General features: G+C 33.6%; 6 protein-coding genes, 1 long non-coding RNA gene and 1 pseudogene across 10 annotated transcripts; 7 read left to right on the forward strand and 1 right to left on the reverse strand.

The window, feature by feature from the left end:
* The first annotated feature begins 56 nt into the window (after positions 1-56).
* LOC106622191 (uncharacterized) lies at positions 57-6,856 on the forward strand. Its single transcript, XM_014241284.3, has 3 exons — positions 57-760; positions 5,052-5,162; positions 5,354-6,856. Exons 2-3 carry the CDS (start codon positions 5,100-5,102, stop codon positions 6,413-6,415), a joined length of 1,125 nt encoding a protein of 374 aa, XP_014096759.3. The 5' UTR covers positions 57-760; positions 5,052-5,099; the 3' UTR covers positions 6,416-6,856.
* A 453-nt stretch (positions 6,857-7,309) lies between these two features.
* On the forward strand, positions 7,310-8,834 carry LOC106622192 (uncharacterized). 2 transcript variants are annotated; one of them, XM_014241285.3, is made up of 3 exons: positions 7,310-7,429; positions 7,807-7,920; positions 8,002-8,834. In XM_014241285.3, exons 2-3 carry the CDS (start codon positions 7,867-7,869, stop codon positions 8,740-8,742), a joined length of 795 nt encoding a protein of 264 aa, XP_014096760.3. In that variant the 5' UTR covers positions 7,310-7,429; positions 7,807-7,866; the 3' UTR covers positions 8,743-8,834. The 2 variants fall into 2 exon arrangements, with proteins under 2 accessions (XP_014096760.3, XP_014096761.3); XM_014241286.3 differs by having other exon boundaries at positions 7,817-7,920.
* Positions 8,835-10,423: 1,589 nt separating this feature from the next.
* Positions 10,424-11,385, forward strand: LOC106622183 (uncharacterized). Its single transcript, XM_014241273.3, has 2 exons — positions 10,424-10,567; positions 10,632-11,385. Exons 1-2 carry the CDS (start codon positions 10,517-10,519, stop codon positions 11,274-11,276), a joined length of 696 nt encoding a protein of 231 aa, XP_014096748.1. The 5' UTR covers positions 10,424-10,516; the 3' UTR covers positions 11,277-11,385.
* A 1,107-nt stretch (positions 11,386-12,492) lies between these two features.
* On the forward strand, positions 12,493-13,578 carry LOC106622184 (uncharacterized). Its single transcript, XM_014241274.3, has 2 exons — positions 12,493-12,660; positions 12,727-13,578. The coding sequence occupies exons 1-2, from the start codon at positions 12,610-12,612 to the stop codon at positions 13,423-13,425; spliced, it is 750 nt and encodes a 249-aa protein (XP_014096749.3). The 5' UTR covers positions 12,493-12,609; the 3' UTR covers positions 13,426-13,578.
* A 1,743-nt stretch (positions 13,579-15,321) lies between these two features.
* LOC118680402 (uncharacterized) lies at positions 15,322-16,347 on the reverse strand. Of its 3 annotated transcripts, XR_011395546.1 has the most exons (4): positions 16,284-16,347; positions 15,677-16,096; positions 15,542-15,601; positions 15,322-15,469 (listed from the first exon to the last, which is right to left on the reverse strand). It is a non-coding gene; the product is annotated as an uncharacterized lncRNA (long non-coding RNA). The 3 variants fall into 3 exon arrangements; XR_004975934.2 differs by lacking the exon at positions 16,284-16,347 and having other exon boundaries at positions 15,555-15,601; positions 15,677-16,178; XR_004975933.2 differs by lacking the exon at positions 16,284-16,347 and having other exon boundaries at positions 15,677-16,178.
* A 942-nt stretch (positions 16,348-17,289) lies between these two features.
* LOC106622179 (uncharacterized) lies at positions 17,290-18,252 on the forward strand. The gene is made up of 2 exons (XM_036359973.2): positions 17,290-17,447; positions 17,516-18,252. Exons 1-2 carry the CDS (start codon positions 17,403-17,405, stop codon positions 18,203-18,205), a joined length of 735 nt encoding a protein of 244 aa, XP_036215866.2. The 5' UTR covers positions 17,290-17,402; the 3' UTR covers positions 18,206-18,252.
* A 2,240-nt stretch (positions 18,253-20,492) lies between these two features.
* LOC106626485 (uncharacterized) lies at positions 20,493-21,446 on the forward strand. Its single transcript, XM_014246297.3, has 2 exons — positions 20,493-20,641; positions 20,712-21,446. The coding sequence occupies exons 1-2, from the start codon at positions 20,597-20,599 to the stop codon at positions 21,399-21,401; spliced, it is 735 nt and encodes a 244-aa protein (XP_014101772.3). The 5' UTR covers positions 20,493-20,596; the 3' UTR covers positions 21,402-21,446.
* Positions 21,447-22,490: 1,044 nt separating this feature from the next.
* LOC138856126 (uncharacterized) lies at positions 22,491-23,651 on the forward strand (annotated as a pseudogene).
* Positions 23,652-24,222: the final 571 nt, after the last annotated feature.

Genomic DNA, 24,222 nt, shown 5'->3' on the forward strand with positions numbered 1-24,222 from the left:
TTTTTTTATATATCGAATATACGAATACGCATAAAATAATAATTTGATAATGTGAAGTTGATCTAGCAAATAGTTTCGGAAATATGTGCATACAAGTTGTTCAACTTAGTGTAATCGGCACCTAAAACTTTTCTTTTCTTGCAACGTTGCTTTCTAAGTCGCTGAGAAAAATTTCTCCGAAACGGCTGGGTCGATTGACTTTAAATTTTGACACGACCGTCTTAGATATATTTGTCAGGACGAAAGCAATAAGATTTTTTAAAAATAATTTCGACTTTTTATGCCACTCTGAAGTGTAAATTTTTTCCCAAAAACCACTTTTTTTTTAGAAGCCGCCATTTTAGGAAGAATTAAAATTTTGAGTAGCCCTTCGATCATTAACAGCATTCATCTATTGCACTAATAATTTTTTTGGTATTTGAATTGGAGATAATTTTAAGTAGAACAAGTAATGTCAAAGCCGTAGAAATACGTTGAGGTGTTGTAAAACTTTATATTAAACAATTAATGCTGTCATCACAAAAATATTCTCTCAGAATTTCAATACTAGCCCTCACAGATTGACCGATATGATCCGCCATATGCACTGGGGTCCATATATCTAGCGTCTGGGTCCTTGAAAAGTTATTTTAATCACTTCATTGATGTTTGATTTGTTTATTATAAAATAAAAGAGTTTATGGGCATACAAGTATTACGCAGATGGTCCGATTACGCCCATCTGTTATACTGACCTCTCTTTGGTGCTACATATGTTCCGGTAAGTTTTATCAATGTATCGGACAGACAGACAGTCTCTCGGATTTTAACTCTTCTCGTCATGCTGATCATTTCTATACACATAACCCTTTATTTATTTCGATTAATTTTATATGATACATACAACCGTTAAGTGAACAAGACTATTATAGATCGCCTCTTTCAAGAATCCAAATTTTTCAAACTGATTCAACGATTATTATAGTATATCAAATTATGTATATGCATATATATTTATTTCTTTATTAAAAAAATTTGTCTCTTCAAAAAAAAAAAAATCACAAAACTCCTTTTTTCTATTATAAACTCTTAAATCAAACATAAATTTAATTTTTTGTGAATATATTTATACATATGTACATATATGTGCTTTATATGGCAATTTAAATTTTATACCATTGTTCTAAGGCAAACTGCTACCATTTTTGAATGGTAACTTGGTAAGGTCTACTCCTAGACTAATATAATAATTCCAGATCAGCGGTACATATTACGGCTATTTTTTCGCTTTTTGCGCTTAGAAAAGTAGTTTTTAGTAGAAGCTCTAGCTCAATTCAATGTCTCGTTGACTTATGTTCATTTTCCAACTTCTATATATTTTCCGTTTTTGTCACCGGGTAAATCAAAGTTTACAGCTGGTCCTCTATAAGTATTAGGAACAATAATTTATAATAACGTCTATAGTATTTTTTGAACTGTTTGTTTCTCAATTTCATTGCTAATGAACTTGTATTTTTTCGACAACAACAAACTACCACAAGATCCACCTATTTACTACCTTAATTGCATAGTCTGGAAGCATCTCAATAAAATCATAAAGTATTGACTCAAAGTACATATAGAACATAAGGACACATCAACCGGCTTTACTTCATCGAACTAATAATTTATAATTATTTATGCCATTTGGAATCATTCTTATAAAAAAGTGTTAAGGTTAGAGTACATATTTGTACTACTGAAATAAAAGTAGAAACATTTTTGGTTCAACTTTTTTTAATTATATTATTAACAACAATTTTAAATTATAAATCGGTAATTAAAAATAATAAACTAGTCTCACCAATGATAGACTTTCAAACAAAAATTTAATGATGCACTATTTCTAAAACCAAACAACATATTAATATACTCACATATACGAATCCACAAGCTTCCACTCTTCCTATGCTCTAACAAATCACGTTACGCTACTTTTTCAATTACTTTGTATACTTTTTTATTGAATTGTAAAGCATGAAAAAATACACAGTAATTATATTTGAATACATTGTGGTTACTATGTTAGAATAGCATACTGTCTTGTGATTGAGAAATAAAACTAATAATGAACTCTTTGCTGAACTCATAGAAAGCCACATACATATTTATGCATGTACATATATACACGCATTTATGTGTCTGTTTGTGTGTAAAAGTGTACATAGATACATACCTACACATATTGCAGTGTTATTACATACATCGATATATATACACTTTTGTAAGCGCGGCTTGAGACCAAGGAAGGATCTAACAAGTTATAAATATTGTTTATTATTCTTAGTTATTGCTGCCAAGTATCGATGAATCACGGATTTAGAACGCTTTTAAAACAGCTTAATTTCGCACACCAAATTCTTAAATCACTCGCTTGATTTCGCTAATGCGATACTGACATATACTTATAATCATACAAATTGCTATTATCGATTAAGATATAAATGGCAAACATTCCGTAAATTTAAGACACACATACAAGCGCGCATATATACATATTATAGCGTATATTATATATATGCATATATTCAAATAAGTGCACATGTGTGTATGCGCTTACGTACGTATTATGGAGTTGTTATGAATGTCTTCATGCCGTAAATATAAAGAATTCATTGAGATATAAAGAGAAGATATCCCAAAACGCAACTGAAAGCATTGCAGAGGAGCATTATTTTCCATTGAAAGTTGCTCAGAGTGTGCGCCCATTTAAATACATACATTGTATTTTGCATACTTGCATACAATGTGGAACAAAAAAATGTAGTCAGTAAGATAATTTCTTTGGGCATGTATGCATATATAATATGTATATACTTGTATGTAAGATGACAGATTTTTGTAGATTTTAACAAAGAAAATTCATACTTGCAGAATAGACAATATATACTCGTATACTCTAACACTCATATTAAAATATATGACTTGTTTGAAAAATCTGAAATTTGTATAAAAATGTCAGTTAAAGAAGTCTTTGCATTGAGTTTTGGTGCGTTGAGTATGAATCTAATTTTATATGCGTTTGAAAAGCAAATAAAGTGTTTTATTATAAACCGCTTTTAAGACCCATAATTAAAAATATTATACATTTATTTAGTTATGAATTTTTTTAAAATATAACGCTCAACTATATAAAGACTTCTGCTCTGTGAGGCGAAATATGTACAGCTGCATATAAGTACGTTGGGCTAATAATGTGTCGCCAAGCGTGGATATGTACTCTTATAAATATGTATTTATGAACGCGTGTGATTTTTATGTATGAAAATATGTATGTAATTGGGTGTTGAAAATGCAAGCAATTGATTCCAATTAAAAACAAGTTCGCAAATCGGTGCGGTCAAGTGCGAATATGAGGCGCACTACGACGGTGGGGAGCTGACGGAAGCAATATACAAAAAATAACGTATCAAATTTTAAATATAGAATAAATTTGAAATATATAAATATTATATTTTTAAAAACTCGATTTGTGTTTGGTGGTGTTTGAGGTTATATAAGTCCAGTTGAGCGCTTTAACACAGTTTGCCGTAAGGCAGAAATTACAAATGTCACGATGCTTTAAATATATTTTTAATGTCGGAGACGTTGTGTTTAAGTTGGACATTTGACAGTTGACTTTTTGTTTTCATACAAGTTATCTTCATATTTGACAGCTTGGCTTTTGCGTTCGACTTTTGACTTTCGACATTGGATGTTTATCATTTGACTTTTGATATTTAATATTTGACGCGTGTTATTCGACAGTTTATGCTTCGCAAATATTTTTGGATTTGTGATAGAGAATTGATAATATAATATATGGTATATAACATTATGATTCATTTTGGGTTGCTTATTGCGATAAAAAATAGCTTCAACTTTTTTCAAGAGTAATATAAATAAATATCCATAAATTTCAAACCGTTACCGTTAACGGTATCTCGTAATTTGAATAATATATTTGAATTACTTTTGCTATTTTCAAAATATGAGCTTCTCTAACGTTTTCTAACATAATTTTGAGGCCAAGAGCCATGCATTAACTTACATTCTGTGATACTAAATAATTTGTAGTTAAAGCATAATTTTCCTTAAATTAAAATTCAAATTGCATTTTCTTTGGGAGAACTCATGCTGTTTCCTAAATATTAATGTATATTCTTATAGAATAGCTTTGAGTAGCTTTCTATTTTATGAGTGAACTAAATTTTTCGAATGTTCTTTTATTAAGTAAAATATATTTATATATAATTTTTTTATTTTTTATTTTTTAATAAATTGTAATATTTCTTACTACTCTTATTTTGCTGTATTTTGTTTTTTGATTTTCCTTTTTTTCATAAAGTACTGAAAAACTTATTCCTAATTTGTAGTTGCAACCCTTTTAGTGCAATTCTGATGTTTTTAAAAGCAAATGAAGTAAATAAAATAGGATGAATTCACATTGCTTCTAAAATTTAGCTATACCATTAGTGTTAATAGCTTGAATAAATAACAGTAAAGGCTGTCTGCGTTTATTGTCGTTCTAATACATTGTAGCTACATTTGTTGTTAAGCTAATAGTAGCAATAACAATTTCTATAACAAAAATATATGCATTATTGATATGCTTTTATACTATATAAGGAGTATATACGCATAAATGTACAAGTCTACAGTGAGGAGATTATTCTCGCAAAAATTACTAAAAAATTAAGTTTCTTTTTATTATTATCTTAATTTTTCATTTTTTCAATCCAATTCTTAAAAAATTAATTTAAATTTTGTTTAAAGTCAAGCCATCTGTAAATATTGTTAAAAACTTATTCACATCAAAAATTTGCATTTCAAATATTTTACAAAACTTAAAAATATCACATATTTAACGTCCAAGCAATTGCTGTGGACTGCACGCTCTGTGCTTTATGTGTGCGACAAACTGACACTCCTCCATTTGTTGCGTGTAGGGTGTGAAAATATAAAAACATACAAAACAAATCAAAGAGATATTGCAATTTCTCTTTTATTAAGTGTAATGTATAAAAGACTATAGACATGATAAACAATTTCAGTTGCATCTCAGTCATTGGTGTGTGGTATAGCATTTTTTCGCTGAGAGAATGTGGAAGAAAGCGACGCTGCCACTGCTGCTGCTGCTGCTCACCGCATTACTCTTGGCACAGGTGAGTCGGTGTCATTTTTCCCACACTATACTTTTCTATTAGTATTTATAAACAAATCTGACCTTAAACTACATGCAAAACTAAACAAATAAGAAATAGATGAAGGCACTATAATAAAGAACAAACACAACGCACACATATATATGCTTATATGTAGAGCTACAAGTTAATCAAAACATCTATTTACTTAGTTGGTCGCAACGGAATCAACAAGACCGGCGGCAGGCCATGCAGAAGACATCAGTACCAGAAATAGTAGCACAGAGCGTTTCATAGAGACAGCACTGGATATTAACGACAAAGACGATGAAGATTCTGATGAAGCAACAGTTGAAACATATGAAGATGACGACGCGGCGAGCAGGACAAGGCATGCGACACCACAATTAATGAAAACAACGCCAAACAACGAAGAGGTGGGCGAAAGCGAAGAGGCGAGCACACAACTGAGGGACGAAGAACATGACAGACTAGCCGATGGGGAAGTAGATGTGGGCGACGAGGGTAGTGGAGTCAATGATGGTAGTGGTGGTGAAGGTGCCGCTGCTAGTGTCAGTGCCAGTTATGGTGATGTTGGCGTTGATGTTGCTGTTGATGGCGAAGCTAGTGAAGAAACGAGCGAAGTGTCGTCACTTGAGCAACGCGAACGTGATCGGCTTGCGTCTATAATGATGCGCGAAGTTACACGGCTGATTGATTATGCATTGGAGCAACAGAGATCGGTCGTCAACCAGTTTCTGCAAGACGAAACAATTGAAATGGTGAAGTGTGCGACAATGGAGGCGGTGAAAAATAGCTGCGCCGCATTCATAGCGGATGTGCGAGAGGCACTCCAGCTGAACAAAGGAAATGATTTTCCAACACAACTGGCACAATTCGGTGTGAAAACATTGATGGCGAGAGATTTCGAAATGTTTGTGCAGCTACATAATACGACACGTATAAAGCAGCCGACAGCGGAAAATGTGATTATTGATAATGCGTTCCGAAAAGCGGGTGTGCAGCAGATCGAAGTGGAGTTGGAAAAGCGATTTGTGGAGTTTACTAAATTTTTCAACAGCACAGTGGGTGAATATGTCGACAAGCTGCAGGCGAATGAGCAGCAGCAGCGGAGCGTTTTCGATGAATCGCTGGTGGATTGGTATCGAAAATACGGTGCAGCGACGAATGTGAGCAGTCAAGTGATTGTCTTGTCCAAATTTCTGCCGCTATACAAAGATTTTTTTCACCAAATGAAAATGGATGCAGATTGAGTAGTGTTCAGAGCAAAGAGCTGAAGGCGCAAAGTAATATAAAGTTAGTGTTAAGGAAGATAAAAATTTTAATTTTATTACTAATACTAATGTCTTATGCCGCTAAGTAAGTTAGTATATCATATATGTTTACATGTAAGCATTGTGTCGTAAGTTTTACCTATGTAAATAAAGTATTATTAATTAATTAGTCGTAAGTGCCATAAAATCATTGCATTTAATACTCTTTCAAAATTTTTTTTGTTTTTTTTTTTCCTGATCTTAAGCAGCTGCCAAAAACTAATTCATATTGGAAACGTTTTTTTTTGTTTTGTTTAAATTATAGTAATCATTAGATGAGTAGTGCGTAAATTATACAAACATACATACATACAAGTATATGCTTAACGAAACTCATATGTTCAGTAAAAATGTGCCTAATAAAACACCACTATTTTTAAATGATTTGTTTTCACTTCGAAGATGCATAATTGCAGCGTAAGCAAACGCATCGCTTACTCTAGAAACAATCGAAATATCTCGCAGTGCATTTTTTGCGATCACCGAAGTGCCAATATCTCCAGAAAATAAAAAATGTGAGAAAAATGCAACAACTAGTGCCTCGGAGCAATAAATCAAGGCTTGGCTGGGAGATCGCGTTTTATTGCGGTATTCAATGGGCAAATAGAGGGCGTGCATATCGCTCTTACTCAATTACTCTGCGCAGAGAGATTCGTTGCTATTTTTGGCACACTGCGGAATCCTCTCAGAGCTTACAAACGGCAAGCACAAACATAAAATAGCAGCCTGTAGTAGTAGCATGTCGATTTTTTGTCGCATTGAAGTTATAGTTTCCCGTATATAGCGTTGTTGTTAAGGATGAATTGTTGAAAAGATCAGGTGCCTTTCTTTATCTTTCAAGAACACTTCGATAATATCGATAAGATAATTGGCACATAGCTTTGATCACTGCCATTAGAACCATACCTTTCATATTAGTTTTGGCTACGGTTGGGAGCAGTAAAAATCTTCAAGGTGAAAAGTCTACAAGTTTGTAAAAAGGCATTTAAAGCATTAAGGATATTTGACTTGCCTAAATTAACTGAAAATAATCATAAAAATATTTTTCGTTTACAAGCATACATATTTACTAAATGTGAATAAACGAATTTTTAAAATTATTTTTCTTCAAGCATAAACCTAATAGTCACTATCTTCCAATTTCTAATGCTTAGTGATATCATACTAGTTTGAGCTAGTAAATACTGTCTGATAAGTGCTTGCATCAAAACAAAATGAGCTAAGCTTTAAATACCTAGCGTTAGGTTATCAAATATTAATCAGCAGTCCATTAATATTTGGCTGCTGGTACCTTTTTAAAATTTCTATATAAATCAAATGCACAATTTCAGTTCCGTTTAGATTCATTTCAGCAACTGAAGCTTATTCGAATTGTACAAGTTTTAAAGTAAATGATGTGGAAGAAGGCTACGGTAGTGTTGTTAATTGCGTGCGTTTTGTTGCAGGTACCAAACATGTGTTGTTATTAAATTTAAAAATAAAATGAACTATTCTAACTTTTACTAAATATTCTCAAAAATTAACAGCAAGTGTCAGCGTCGCCCAGAGCCGCGCGACATAGCGACGAAAGCTCACGTTCGTCATCATCCTCATCATCATCAGAATCTTCTGAAGAGTCACAGAAGGGAAGAAACAAGCGTTCGTCTGACGATGGCAGCAGTGTTAGCAGCTCTAGCTCCAGTGAATCTGTTGAAGATCACAAGGCGAAATTTGAAAAATTGTTCAACGATTTTGCAGACAAATATTACGATTTCGTGAAATCTGTAAACGATAAACGAAAATCTGTAGCCAAAAGATTTAATGAAAACAAATTAGTTTCGAAACTTGAAATTGTAGCTGTGGAAGAACTTAAAATGAAACTTTCAACAAAGATTGGCGCTGACGACGTATTCAAGAATATCGAGAACTCAGAGGACGCAGCTTTGATATCGCGTTACTTCAAAAACAGCATCGTAGCGATAACCGAATTGAGCGACTTGATATTGAAATATTATACCGATAATTTGAAAAAACCGAGTGCTGAAGAAATACTAATACAGGAAGCGCTCGAACAGTGCGATGCTTATGAATTGCTCGAAAAAGTACAGAAAAGTTTCGAAGATTTCTGTAAATCATTCGGCGAAAAGGTACGCGATTATGTGAAACATTTAACGAAAACGGAGAAAGCTCAGGAGACTAAAATTGTAAAATGGTATGATGAATTCAAGTCAACCGATGGTTTCAGCGATGAAGTTATTAAACTCTCCGAATTTTTTTCTATCAACTAAACAAATTTATAAAATATATGTACATATGTATGGTATGTGATGAATTTAGAAATAAATATTAAAACAATTGAAGTATGTATTGAGATAGCAAATATCTGATTATTTCATAAAAATAAAATATTTTGGTGTGAGGAATCAAGTAAAAAAATTGAACAGCAGTTGTACAATACCTTCAAAAATGCTGCGAATCCAAATATTTTAGTGTGTATGGTACAGGAGTCTATAGATAAAAAATTGTAAGAACTTCTATTACGCTTTAAATTGGACTAACACTTTTTAGAAAACGACTTTACTGTCGAAGAGTTCATGGTTTCTTTATTAGTAGAATAGTATGTATTCTAGTGGGTCAAAATTCCATAAGATGGATGATAGGTATATAAAGCATTTCATTTGAAAGACTTCAATTGCTGGTGTGCTACTCTCAAGGATATATTCATCATTAACGTGACACCAATATCTTACTGTTACTGAAGATTTGACGAGTTTAATGCTTCCAAGATCAACAAGGTCAATACGCAAAACTGTAGTTAATATTGGATTAAGATTTCTATCGATTTGTAGTTCAGGATCTCTTGAGACCTATAGGATCGTAATTTTTTAAAGGACACTACGAGGCAGAAAACTGTATACATAGTTACTGTTATATATTGAACCAGGAAATCATATTGTAACTAATAATTTTCGGAAAACTACAACAAATTTATGTGGAATTACAAAGTTTTTATCTGTGGGATTTTATAGTTAAATCTTAAAAGGGTCAGTATGTGATTTTGCTTTAAGTCTGTAATCTGTCTGTTGTAATCATGTACGATTAACACTGTACAACGGCAAAAATGAAATATTTCATTGATTCTTGATTATCAAACAAGTGGTTATGTCTCACTTCCTTTATTAGTTTCGATTTGAAATTTGATTATATAGGTATATATTATATATATGTATGAATATATACATGTGATGAACATAATAAATTTATGATGGCGCTACTGATTAAAATAATTTTATAGTATTTTTAAGTTGATACTACACAATTATTGTATGTTGCCAGTGTTGCAATAATACATTAAATGAATGAGACCACAATATATCCGTGAAATATGCTGATTAGTCTCAATGAAATGGAGAGTCAATAAAGTAAGTTTTGAGATGTGCCATATCTTATTATCTTTCAGACAACTTCGGCAGATGGATCACCCATTTAGTTTTTTTTTTACCAAACAAGTTTAGCTATCGATTTCCATATCAACCAATCATTCGTTAAAACACCCACTATTTCTCTTTCCCCACAGCTCCGCTTTAGCCTCATATTGCCTGTAGGTACTCGAGTATTTAATTAGTTAAATTTGATTGACATATAATTAATTTTGAAGTATAGTGTAAGCTTTCTTTACCGGGCACTGCAGCTGTTGCTTTTGTTTATAGCTTTCTTATTGAACACTAATTTTTGCTTTTATTTCTTAGGAAAATGTGCAAAAAATAAATAATTAAATAAGTATGAGCGATTATATAGACATATGTATGTATGTATGTACGTTAAGAGAAGATAAGAATTCATAGATAAGCCAGTGAATGAAGACCGGGTCACTATTATCGCAAAGTATTTAATTAGAATAATATTTTTATAAGTAAAATACAGCAAACAGATATGTTTTCAAATGCATAATATTTTCAATTCAAAGATTTTTCAAATTTTCCAAAGCAAATATAAACTGAGAAATGCAACAGCGACTCGCAGTACATTTTGAGACTCAGTAATAATCAGTTAAGTTTCACAATGACTAAAGCTTTCATTATCTTTATAGTCAGCGCTTTGTTGCTACTGCAGGTAAGTTTAGTGACAACAACAATTATATATATATGACATACAACCGCCAAATTCCACCTTACAGGTGCAAGCAGTTCCACGCATGCGCCGCGATGCTGATGAAGTTGCAGTCGAGCAGAAGCCTTCGAGCACACATACCGCCCACTCTTCCGAGAAGTTGAAATTTAGACCTCGCCAGTTGCTGATGACCACAACTCTGGCAGATTTAGTGGGCTTGGCAAAATATGTTACCGAACATGGACGTCCACTCTTCAACAAAACACTGACACAATTGGAGGCAGTTCCAGATAAGTGTGATGGCCTTAAAGCGAATATTACACGTATTTCCGAATACCTTAAAATTAACAAAGCTGGTGGGCAATCGGATGCGGCCGAAGACATGTTGGCGCTTTTCGAGTCGATGATTACGCTAACGAGCATATTGCAAGATGCTAACGAAATGCCCCCAGAATTGGAGCAAACGAAGACAGTTCAAAAAGCTTTTATCGATAATGGCTCAGATAAGTTCGAAGACGATTTGATGGCTGAGTTAAAAGTGGTTTCGGGGAAATTCGAAAAAGCAATCGAACATTACTTATCCGTCTTGACGGAGGAGCAAAAGAAGGATGAGACCAAATTGATTGACTGGTATACTAGATTTACAAATGAGAAGGACGATGAGAAGAAAGCAGAATTTTACTCTAAATTTTTTGACACTTTCAATCCATGAAAATGCTGATTATACTTGTATGTTCATATATATACGTAATATCAAGCATTTATTGTTTAACTTTTAACTAAATAAATAAAACATAAGTGTATAGAAGTGCCTCAAATAACTTCGGACTTTCTCTCAAGCTGCTCTCAATTTTTGTTTTGAAGATTTTTGATAAGGCTGCCATTTAGGTAGCAGTAGATATATTGCTCCGAAGTCCAGCTTTCACTCCAATACCCGAGCGGCTATACTGAATTTAAGCTCGCTGACTGTGCGCCCAAAAGTAGTCAAGGAGTGCATGACCTCATTAGCAATAGCTTCAAGCTTTAGCTTCAGCCGACGTGCTTGCTCAGAAGGGCACCCTTTGCATGATCCACTTTTTGGAGTTTATGGATATCACAAAGGACGAATATCTATCCAAGTGAGAACAATTGATTTTTGCCATGTCCGTCTCGTCTGTCCGTCTGTCTGTCTGTATTAATGTGTACAAGTCGATCTGAAATTTTCAACATCTGCTTTTCTCCGCAGGAAGCTGTTCATTTATTGGAACCGCCGATATCGGACCACTATAGCATATACTTGTAGCTGCCATACAAACTGATTGATCACAATCAAGTTCTTGAATTGAAACTTATTCATTTGACGAGATATCTTCACAAAATTTGGTATGAATTACAGACCAAGGCAACGCTACAATCTCCAAACCCACTGTTCAGATCGGAATGCTACATCATGTAGTTGCCGCACAAACGGGCCGATCGAAATCAAAATAACTTTTTTTTTATACCCCTTTGCTATAAGAAATGTAGAATACCTGTGAAGGGTGTTATAGCTTCGGTGCAGCCGAAGTTGACGTCACTTAGTGTTTTTACTGTTATTGATATACTAAGGTAGGAGATAAGTTTAAATTTAATTTTTACACTTTGTTGCTTTAGAATTTTTTTTCTCAAGTAATTTCATTCACTTTTCAATATCTCATTTTATTTGATCACATACCTAATATACATATGTATAGGCTTAACAAAAATTTTATATTATATTTAATTTTGTGTTAATTTACTCTATAGGCATATTGATAAGAAAATGAGCAAGGCTCTCATAATTATATGTAAATGCTCTTATAAAGACGAGTATATAAAGATATGCATCAAATACTACCATATATTCCTCGCAGATCTTGAACTCACTTTTGATTTAAACATTTGCAAAAAATATGTTTTCGCACATTCCCTTTTACTTTCAGAGTTATATGTCCTCTCACAGTTCCGCTTATAAATACCTTACATGAGATTGCAACGACTTTAGTCTGCATCGAGATTTAAAAGAGTGTTTTTGAGACAGAATAAAGATGTTTAAAAAATTTGCATTGCTGACGTTGGCCCTGCTTTTACTAATACAGGTTTGAAAACTAAATAAAAAAAATATATTTCTATTCAATTAAATATTATTATACGTTTTGTTTCAGTTTACTGCGGGCTTACCGAGACCATCTTCTTCGGAATCGGAGGAAGATAATATCATACCACATGGTACATCAACCACAACGCCATCAACACTTGAAAGTGCTACGCCAAGTGGTCGCAAGCAATTCGAAGCGAATATTTACAAAAGCTTTGAAAACTTTTTAGATTTCCGTTTGGAACGAACCAATAAAATAGCCCAAGATGTGCTTGCCGATCCTTTAATGAATAGCATCAACAGTAAAGCTATGGAGGAGGAGAAAAATGTACTTAGGAAATATGTGAAGGACTCTAAGGAGGCATTAATTGCGGTTTTGCCTGCCGATAAAAATGATTATCACAATCGGTTTTTCTTCGCAATCGGTAAAGATTTTGTGCTGGAAATTTTCAACAGCTTTAATCGAAGACGTGCATCGAAAACAGAAGATCTGTCACCAGAACAACGGGTCTCATGGAATGCTTTAAAGAAACATGGAGTATTAGAATACAACGAAGAAATGGAAAAACGTGCGAAAGAATTTACCTGCCAAATAGTAGATGAATTCGATTATTATATGAAAGCTCTCCCATCGGCCGAAAAAGAGAAAAAAAAAGAAATGGTGGAAGTTTGGAATTTGTATAAAAAGAATGAGCTCGGATTGGATAAGGCCGAATTTGGCGAACGATTGTTCGGTGAACTATTCCGGTATGACTCCAAAGTATAACCAGATAGAATTCATGTTATATATTTAAAATTTACGAAAAAGTAAATAATAATAAAAATATGTATCGAATATGGGCATGGCATAGAAATTATTGTACATTACTGAATAAAATAAAAATAGAATAATTTCTGAACAAACGGTTTCACTTTTAAATGATCGTTAATTAATACCAACTATTTAAGGCTTCACAAACGTTGCTCAAATCACCGCTTTTGCATTTCCAAAAGAAATTTACCGAAATATTTGGTAAAAGCCAAAGGTATGTGTCTGATAAATCTGTACGAGAGCCAATGTAGGGAGAACATGTCTTTACGAAGGCAAAGTATTGGACAAAGAGCAGGTCGAATTCGTAATACTAATAAATTTTTTATGCAGTTCAAAAATAATAAATATTTTGTACGAGTATAATATATTTAAATTTGAGATGTAAGTTATTGAAATGATTGATTAAAATATGAGCAGGGCTCATTGTGAGTAATCAAGTATGTATATAGGAATATTCTTATTAAGGTATGTCTGACCCAAATACATTGCACCATTATAGGTCTTGAACACTTATTCTACATACAAGTGTGTAAAAAAATATTTATTTTTGTTTTATATTCAAAGATTCTCAATATTTTGCCTGCCGATAAAAATGATCTTCGCAACGAGTAAGGGTTTTGTGCTAGAACATTTTAATGGCTTCGACCGAAGAGAAGCCTCAACGACAAAAGAGCGCACACCAGAAGAAAAGGTATCATGGAAAACTTTAAAGAAATATGGAGCATTAATGTACATCGAGGAAATGGAGAAACGTCCGAAAGACTTCGCACTCCATTTCAGTGCACAGTTATTTCTGTACGAATCTGAAAAGTAATTGTGAATATAAATATATTATACACATATACATGCATTTATTTATACATATTTAAATTCTTTTCTATATATTTTTTATGGAGCAGGCTTATATTTTTACTTAGCTGTGTTTTAATCAGATTAATACCCACTATCCGTTAGTAGAAGGTAGATGAGGTCACGGAAGTTACCAATTTCAAGATTTTTTTTCAATAGCAATAACGAATTTAATGCATTAAACTGGTAGGATTTTTAATTTTTTAATATTAAGTGGCACAACGTAAACGGAGGCAGAGCTAGGAATATAGCAACTGTGCAAGTGCCAATTACCACAAATTATTTTACTTTAAGTGACAGAGGATCTACTTACTGAAATACTTCGTATTGCTTTTAATTCTCTTTATAAATAGATAAGATGTTTTTGTTCAGTGGTCGCTTAGTCCTATCTTGTAAAATTTTTCGGAGGTTTGAATCCAGCAAAATCCATCGCCTTAAACGGAAACAGGTGGTAATCACTATAAGATGGGTGCATAAAAATCTTCCTACTGATATTCTGGCGAGTCACTATCGATGTGAGTGGCCTGACGTTGCCCTGATGGAACACTATTCCTCTCTTATTGCTCAAAGCTCGCCTTCTCTGGGCGTAGCTCATCCTTCTTGCCAACACATATAGCAAAACTCCCCTGATAGGTCAACTCCGACTTGGCCACCGGTTGCGCCGGCTCACCGTGATTCAATCAGAGAATCTAGAATATTTTCTTCTTCTTACTTGGATAATGGTTACTTGGTTTATTCGCTTGATTTCTAAGGTTTTAGCAAACGTCCCCTAAAATTTTAGTTTTTGCTCTAAAAAAAGAATCCAATCTAAACAAGCTCTATAGTTTAAATTTAAATCGTGCATAAATAAAATTTCTTTTACCATATATATAACATATAACTTTTTGATATTTTCAATGAAACACGTGAAACTACAAGCTTGAAATAAAATAATATTATATTACAACATGTTCATTTCTACAAAAAAGGTATTAATGACTTAAAAGTTAGAAGCTTAAAGTTGTACAGCTTATTAACGTTGGATCCTTTTTTTAGGGCAAAAACTGAAACTTAAGAGGTGTTTGCAGAAAACAAACCAACTTTGTAAATAACGAACACCCTAATGTTCGTATATAGACACTTGATTGTTGTTTTAATTCTGAGTCGTCCTCTGTAAAAGTAATAGATAAGATTATAAGCAAATTGCTCATACTTATGTGCCAGTATATGGGAATACACTTACATATGTAACTTACTTATCATGTACCGCTATAAACTTGAACTCCTCTTATTTCTTGTCGAACTGTGTGAAAAAATAATTACTTTTGTTTGTTGTTCAAAGACTTACAAGTCGTGTCTCAATTACGCAAGTAAATACCTTTAGTAAGCTTGTTACGCATTTAGTGTGCATCGGAACTTGAAAGATCGCTTTCAGTACAGCGCAAAAAGTGAAAATGTTTAGGCGCAATTTGCATCCACCTTGCTGTTACTAATACAAGTTTGCAAAATAAACAAAAAATGTTATTGTTATTTATTAAATTAAATATTCTTCTCTTTGACTCCGCTTACTTCATGCTTAATGAGTTTATCTTCGGAATAAGTGGGTGATAATACTATGTCACCCAGAACAACAATGATAACTCAGTAGCTGAAAATGCTTTGCCAAACGATCACAACAGCTTTGAGGAGGCGTTCAATAACAGCTCGATAAATTTTCAAAACTTTCGTCTGCAACGAACCAATCAAATAGTCACAGATGTGCTTGCTGGATCTAATATGAATAGTGTAGATAGTGAATCTATGGAGCAAGAAAAAAGTATACTTAAAAAATATGGGAAGAACTGTAAAGAAGCATTAAATAAGGTTCTGACTGCCGACCAAATTGGTCAGTACACTCGCTTGTTCTCTGCTGGCTATAAATATGTTGTGATTCAACGATTCGACAGATTTAATCGGTTAAATACTTAAAAGGCCGAACCACTAACACAGCAACAGCAGGTAATATGGGATACTCTTAAGAGCCGTGTTGTATTGGAATAAAAATTACAAAGAATACGTACACTACTTTGTGGATGAATTCGAATTTTAAAAAAGTTTTACTTTCATTTAAATGTATATGCGAAATATTAACTAAATGACAACACTGCTTTTACAAAATAAAAAATCTGCATATTGCGAATAGTATGACGATGTAATAGTTAAATTATTGTCATTACATATAATTTAATTATTGTAGATTAGCTGAATTTGCACAACATAAACTGTAGTATCTGCCTTTGCTGACTTTGCCCAGTGTCGTCTCCAAACGTTTTATACAAGGGAACATCTGTTGCAATAAATAAAAAATAAAAATAAAATTTAAAAAATTATAAGTTTCTTAAAGTTGATGACATTCGAATATTCCTTTTTCTATCGGGTCTGAAAAGTTTTTGGTATCATCGATAGATCGCGCCACAAATAAAAAGTTGTCTTAGCGTTGTAGCCTCAACTGGTATACAATCTCTTTCATGACATGCTTTTTCACCAAGACAAAGCTCTGGCTCATTCATCTTGTGCCACGGCATAACTATGAATTCGACAGGTAGGACCCCTCGTGACTATTTCCTCCTTCCCAGACTAAAAAAATGGGTTGTTTAAAAAATACTCACTAAACTTAGGGGTGAAGTTGGAAACAAACTCTAATTTTTAATTGACTTGAAGCGTCATACCATCGAAAATGTATCAAAACTCCGTTATTATTAGCGAAAATACCTTTCAACCAATTTAGTAATAGAATAACACAAATTTAATACATACAAGTACTATTACATTCTTGATCCTAACAATTGTTTGGGGTCCACACCCCCTATTGCCACCTCTGCATTCGCGTCATACTGACCTTAACCTTTACCCGTCAGTTTTGTATTTTTTTCGGCGTTCATTCATTAGGCTATCAATTAAAGCGATTGCAATAAATTAAAAAAGCTATGAATATTTTTAGTAAACATGTAGATCGAGCTTCTGCGCTCAGTATAAATGACTGGAAAATTACAATAACGGTGTCTAGTGCATTCTACAACAGCGCGCAGTATTTACTAAACGGTAGAAAGTCAGTGACAAATAAAATGACAAATATAATCCGAATTTTTGTCTTCGCAGCCTATTTGCAGGTTTGTAGGAAATAAATTTGTAATTTTCATTTTGTAATTCATTTACAAAACTTTTATTTCACCCATAGTTCGCATTTTGTTTGCCAACTACGCAAACTCAAAGTGACCTCAAGGACAGCAGCAGTACGGAGCAGAATGCTCTGACACAGCCGAAAAGTACTAATAAACCCACGGCTTTGACATTAGAAGAGCAAAACTTTATAACGCGCGAACGCAAACGACTCTCAACTATGATTACTGAAGGCGACAAGAAACATCAACAATTTCTATTGCAAGGTAACAATAAAATAACCAAAGATATACTTGCCGATCCTGCAATCAATAGTTTAGACAGCGAAGATGTTAAGAAGAAAAAGGCAGTACTCGAGCAATTTGTCAAGGATTCGGATGATATCCTTAACGGTACTGATAAAAAAAGCGTTATACGTGTGCTTAAAGACTTTTACACGATTGCCAACGAACACTATTTTAACAAAAAAAATCTTACGAATGTAGATGATATTTGGTTCAATGCTTTAAAGGCACATGGTATGGATCAGTTCGACGCTGACGAAACCAAGCTATTGAAGGAAATCGGTTACTTGTATGCTGATGAATTCGAGAAGTATCTGGATTCGCTTTCGCCAGCTGGTCGCGAGAAAGAAAAGGATTTAGTACATGCCCGTGAAACTTATTTGGAAAATAAAGATATTATCGATAAGGCGGATTATGCTTTTCGTTATGTACAGTTTTTCAACGAACAACAAACCAATGAGTGAAATAAAGTAAGGAATAAAAATAGCCTGGATATCCCGTAAAAGTTAGATTTAACTTTCTTTAGTTTTATTTTGAATGAGTTACATAATAGGGTAATATACGAGGTGTGTTTTAAATAAAAGGTGAATTTTGAATGTTTATGAAAAGTTCTTATTCATTCATCAATATCTATTTTATCGCCTTCAAAGTAATCCGTTCGGATATAATACACTTGTGCTAACGCTTTTTCCAAGTCTCGAAGCAATTCTGAAATGCGCTTTTCGGTACCGAAGAGCACACAAAACCGTGATCTGTTGTCAAAACAAACTACTACAAATGCAAGCACATGATAAACACATGTGTTCGATTATAACAAAATATCGATAATCGAATGTATATAATATACCCAATATTATACGTGGAATTAATCATTAATTTTGCTAAGATATCTAACATATTGACTGATATATACGGTATGGCATACGTCAACCGGAAGTTTCTTTTATTAGGTTATGATATATAGGGATATTGACCCGATTTTATCTAATGGTGGCAACACAACAAACTATTAACAGAATGAAATGCTCTCTGAGTTTCATTAAGGTACCTCGCAAATTATCACCAACATAAATGTAAGAAGCAAAATCAATGGGATGTTTGAATATGCTGTGATTAGTTATATGGGGGCTACGGCAAGTTTTCTCCCCGATTTTACATATTTTAGGCACAAAGATACACCGTTATTGGGAAAATACGCTCTCTCATTTTTATTGAGATAACCCACATATATTATTGGCTGATATATGCGGTATGAAGTCACCCGGAAGTTCGAAAATCTTTATATTAGGTATATGGGAGCTAAGGGAAATATTGAAACGATTTAACCCATTTTTGACACTCAGGCATACTATCATCAGGAAAGTATTTTCTCCGAATTTCAATTATTTTCTCACACATTGACCAATATTTTCACAGAAACACGTTCTTAAGAAACGTGGTGTGTTGGAATACGGTAAAGAGGTGGATAAACGTTACAAATACTACTCACACTACTTGGTGGACGAATTCGAATTTTATGTAAAAACATTCTCAGCCGCCGAAAGAGAGAAAGAGAAAGATTTGAAAGATTTCATGGAATGAATACACGAATTATGGGCGTCGAATCGATAAAACTTCTTTTACTCAAAGATTGTTTTAAATAATTTTAAAGTTATAGTAAACGTTTATAAAATGATTAAGAGAGCGAACAAACATTGATTTTGAAAACTGGAATTATTCTATATCTATTCTAACTAAAGAAACGAGTTGAATAAAAACAAAATAGTATTTTTATGGTAAAATGTTGCCGTTTAGTTGCTGCAGTCTGTAAATTTTCAGACCGAAGTCTGCTTGAGTTGTAGAAAGTTTTACTTTCATTTAAATGTATATGCGAAAAATTAATTAAATGACAACACTGCTTTTACAAAATAAAAAATCTGCATATGGCGAATAGTATGACGATGTAATGGTTAAATTATTGTCATTACATATAATTTAATTATTGTAGATTAGCTGAATTTGCACAACATAAACTGTAGTATCTGTCTTTGCTGTCTTTGCCCAGTGTCGTCTCCAAACGTTTTATACAAGGGAACATCTGTTGTAACATATAAAAAATTAAAATAAAATTAAAAATATTATAAGTTTCTTAAAGTTGATGACATTCGAATATTCCTTTTTTTATCGGGTCTGAAAAGTCTTTGGTATCATCGATAGATCGCGCCACAAATAAAAAGTTGTCTTAGCGTTGTAGCCTCAACTGGTATACAATCTCTTTCATGACATGCTCTTTCACCAAGACAAAGCTCTCGCTCATTCATCTTGTGCCACGGCATAACTATGAATTCGACAGGTAGGACCCCTAGTGACTATTTCCTCCTTCCCAGACTCAAAAAATGGGTTGTTAAAAAAATACTCACTAAACTTAGGGGTGAAGTTGGAAACAAACTCTAATTTTGAAAGACTTGAAGCGTCATACTATCGAAAATGTATTGAAACTCCGTTAATATTAGCGAAAATACCTTTCAACCAATTTAGTAATAGAATAACACAAATTTAATACATACGAGTACTCTAACGAGCAATTAACCTAACAGTTGTTTGCGGTCCACACCCCCTATTGGACCCTCTGCATTCGCGTCATACTGACCTTAACCTTTACCCGTCAGTTTTGTATTTTTTTCGGCGTTCATTCATTAGGCTATCAATTAAAGCGATTGCAATAAATTAAAAAAGCTATGAATATTTTTAGTAAACATGTAAATCGAGCTTCTGCGCTTAGTATAAATGCCTGGAAATTTACAATAACGGTGCCTAGTGCATTCCACAACAGCGCGCAGTATTTACTAAACGGGAGAAAGTCAGTGACAAATAAAATGACAAATATAATCCGAATTTTTGTCTTCGCAGCCTATTTGCAGGTTTGTAGGAAATAAATTTGTACAATTTTCATTTTGTAATTCATTTACAAAACTTTTATTTCACCCATAGTTCGCATTTTGTTTGCCAACTACGCAAACTCAAAGTGACCTCAAGGACAGCAGCAGTACGGAGCAGAATGCTCTGACACAGCCGAAAGATACTAATAAATTCACGGCTTTGACATTAGAAGAGCAAAACGTTATAACGCGCGAACGCAAAGGACTCTCGACTATGATAGCTGAAGGCGACAAGAGACATCAGCAATTTCTATTGGAAGGTAGCAATAAAATAATCAAAGACGTACTTGCCGATCCTGCAATCAATAGTATAGGCAGCGAAGATGTTAAGAAGAAAAGGGCTGTACTCGAACAATTTGTGAAGGATTCGGATGATATCCTTAACGGTACTGATAAAAAATGCATTAAGGGTGTGCTTAAAGACTTTTACACGTTTACCAACATACACTATTTTAACAAAAAAAATCTTACGAATGTAGATGATATTTGGTTCAATGCTTTAAAGGCACATGGTATAGATCAGTTCGATGCTGACGAAGCCAAATTATTGAACGAAATTGGTTACAGGTATGCCGATCAATTCGAGAAGTATTTGGAGTCGCTTTCACCAGCGGGTCGCGAGAAAGAAAAGGATTTAGTATATGTCCGTGAGACTTATTTGGAAAATAAAGATATTATGGATAAGGCGAATTATGGATTTCGTTACGTCAATTTTTTCAACGAACAACAAACCAATGAGTGAAATAAAGTAATGAATAAAAATAGCATGAAGATGCCGTTAAAGTTAGATTTTACTTTCTTTAATTTTATTATGAATGGTTTACATAATAGAAATATATATACCATAGTTTTAAACGCAGTTCAAATTTAAACGCAGTTCAAATTTCGCCAGCGTAATTTTATAATATATTACGTTCAATAGTGTTATATTTTTTGGTTTGAACTAAAGACACGTCTTCATATATAATATATACATATATATAGCTTACATCATAGGCATATATGTGCATTAGCGTTTAAACCCACTCTATTATAGGGTATATATGGTATAAGCGAATATTGATGTTTCACGATGAATATTTTGTTAACGCTTAACGTAATCGAAAAATTATACAGACCATTTTTGAAGAGCAGAAGATTACCTACTAGATTATAAATTTTGTAATTAGAAATAATTTTTTTTACATTGAGTTATAAAATTTAATGAAAAAACTAATTTGCCTTAAAACTGTCAAACTTCAACCGATAATATCTTTTAAAGGTTTACGAAAAAAATTGTAATATACCTTTTTCGGCGAGCATTATATTTTCTACAAAACTAATAGAACGAAATATGTTTTCAAGTTGTTGGTAGCGAGGTATGAATTTTTCTAAGTAATAATAACAAAAAAAACATACAAAACAGTTAAGCCGAGGACCCGGCCGTTACAATTAACAGCTCATGCTTGGAGAGTCTCTTTTAGCCTCTCGACTTTATTACGAAAATGCATGTTCTGTAAATAACGTGTTTTGCGCGCTTCGCTTAACTTATGGTTAACATAATCGGCCAACTGAGCGCACTATTCGCAATAACATCAACTGTCTACGTCCAGCATGCAGTGAAGAAAATATAGCGGACATAGCTGAGAGTGTACACGAAGACCGTGGAGAGTCGATTCGGTACCGTTCACATCAACTCGGACTGACGTATGGAACAACTTGGGGCGCATTTTACGTCGAGATCTTAAATTAAAAGCATACAAGAGTAAAATACAGCTTATGCAAGAACTGAAGCCGCTCGACCTTTCCAGGCGACATCGCTTCGCTCTATAAGGCTCTTGAAAAGTGACTAATGACGTATAGGTATATCTATTTGAGCCCTTATCTGCAAAAACAGCGTGGAATTGGCGTGGTCATTATTGTCCAAAGCGTAATAGATAAAACAGATAACGACAGTTTTGACGTTTCCGCATATGTTTATAAATATCGGCATATATAATTATTACAAATCGAAAGGTATGTGGACAAACAACGTGCAAACAAAAGTTGAGAATAACTAGATAATAAAACTATATTCAATTGGGGAGCTGTGAAATAGTAAAAATATTATATCCCTAAAAGCTAAAAGAGCGCTAAATGGGAAAAAAGCCAGACTTTTACTAGGTATACTGGTGCTACTCGCAACAGCTGTAAGTACAATATATGAGAAGATATAGTTAAATTCCGTTGCATCGCAATTCAAACAATTTCTAAAATTTTTTTGTAGGTGATTTACAGCGCAACCGCTCCCGCTCACGATTTCAACATGAAATTTGACACTGAAATCGAAAACACAGTGTTCTTTTCAAATACTTATACAGTTCTTTGACTAAGACTAGAGAGCTATTGGAAAATGTTTTAAAGGATGAAACTATTGTGGGGAATAACAACATGAACCAGACTAAAGAACTATTACTGGACTACATTGCGGAAACAAGGGAGCGCCTGAAGCCACTACCAGCAAATATTTCGTCATTGGATGGTTTCCATCATCCCAGGATACACACACGGAATTTGTTCGAATACATCGTGCAGCGTTATAATACCACCAGTTTGCCAACGCACACCGATGAGGATGTATTTATTGAGACTGCTCTAAAACGCAATGGCTTGGACGAATTGATAAGGGAGTTAAAAATCCGTAAGACGGAATTTTTCAATGATTTTTAGCGCAAAATGGGAATTTATGTCTCGGTTTTACCGGATCAGGATAAAATTAAGAACTACAAGCTGGTGGCATGGTACCAGAATTATCGAGACTCCACAAAGGAGCAAAAAGCTAATGATGTCTTTACACATTTTGCACAGATGTTTGCCGCCACAAAAAATAACTGCTACTTTGCCAGCTATCAAAGCAGTTAAGCAATATTTTAAGACACACATAATTATTTATTGTATAACATTTGTATATATTTTCACTTTTTTTTTTGATAAATGAGGGAAGCCCCTTGTTCCTTTAGGAAGAATTTTTGAATTGCGGGTAGTCAATTTCCATTTCAAGCATTAATACAAATATTCTTATTAAGAACTTGTAGAACTCTTCATTGTTAATAATGCCCGAAAGAAACCAAAAAAAGTCGGAAAGAAGTTAGCACGAAACATACATATACCATATATCTGATCAAATTTGGACTCGTCCATTTAAACTGCGTACGCAAACCAAATCTATACAAAAGTTATTCCTGGATTGGTATATTCTTTGTTTTTACGTTCGTGTGGAGCTTGATCTCCATATATCAACTAGTGTATGTTTGGCAGCGAAGCGAAAAGTTTGTCTGGAAGCACGACAGCGGAATTGTTGAAAATGCTGCGGGGATGCTTTTGGGGAGTCTACTTTATCACGAACTCAGGTATTTGATTGGCAAAAATCAATAAGTGAAGGTCGTTAAGTCATCGAAAATTTGCCTCTTGTGAGTCGTCCATCCACCAGCGCTTCAAAATCATCGTATTGGCATCAGAGAGAGATCACAAGATTTACTCAACACATTTTGGTTTGTTTTGGCTATGAAACGTGACAATGAATGTTTTGCTAAAACGACGTCGAG

This window comes from Bactrocera oleae, chromosome 3 (assembly GCF_042242935.1).
Source record: "Bactrocera oleae isolate idBacOlea1 chromosome 3, idBacOlea1, whole genome shotgun sequence".
NCBI classification, from domain to species: Eukaryota; Metazoa; Arthropoda; class Insecta; order Diptera; family Tephritidae; genus Bactrocera; species Bactrocera oleae.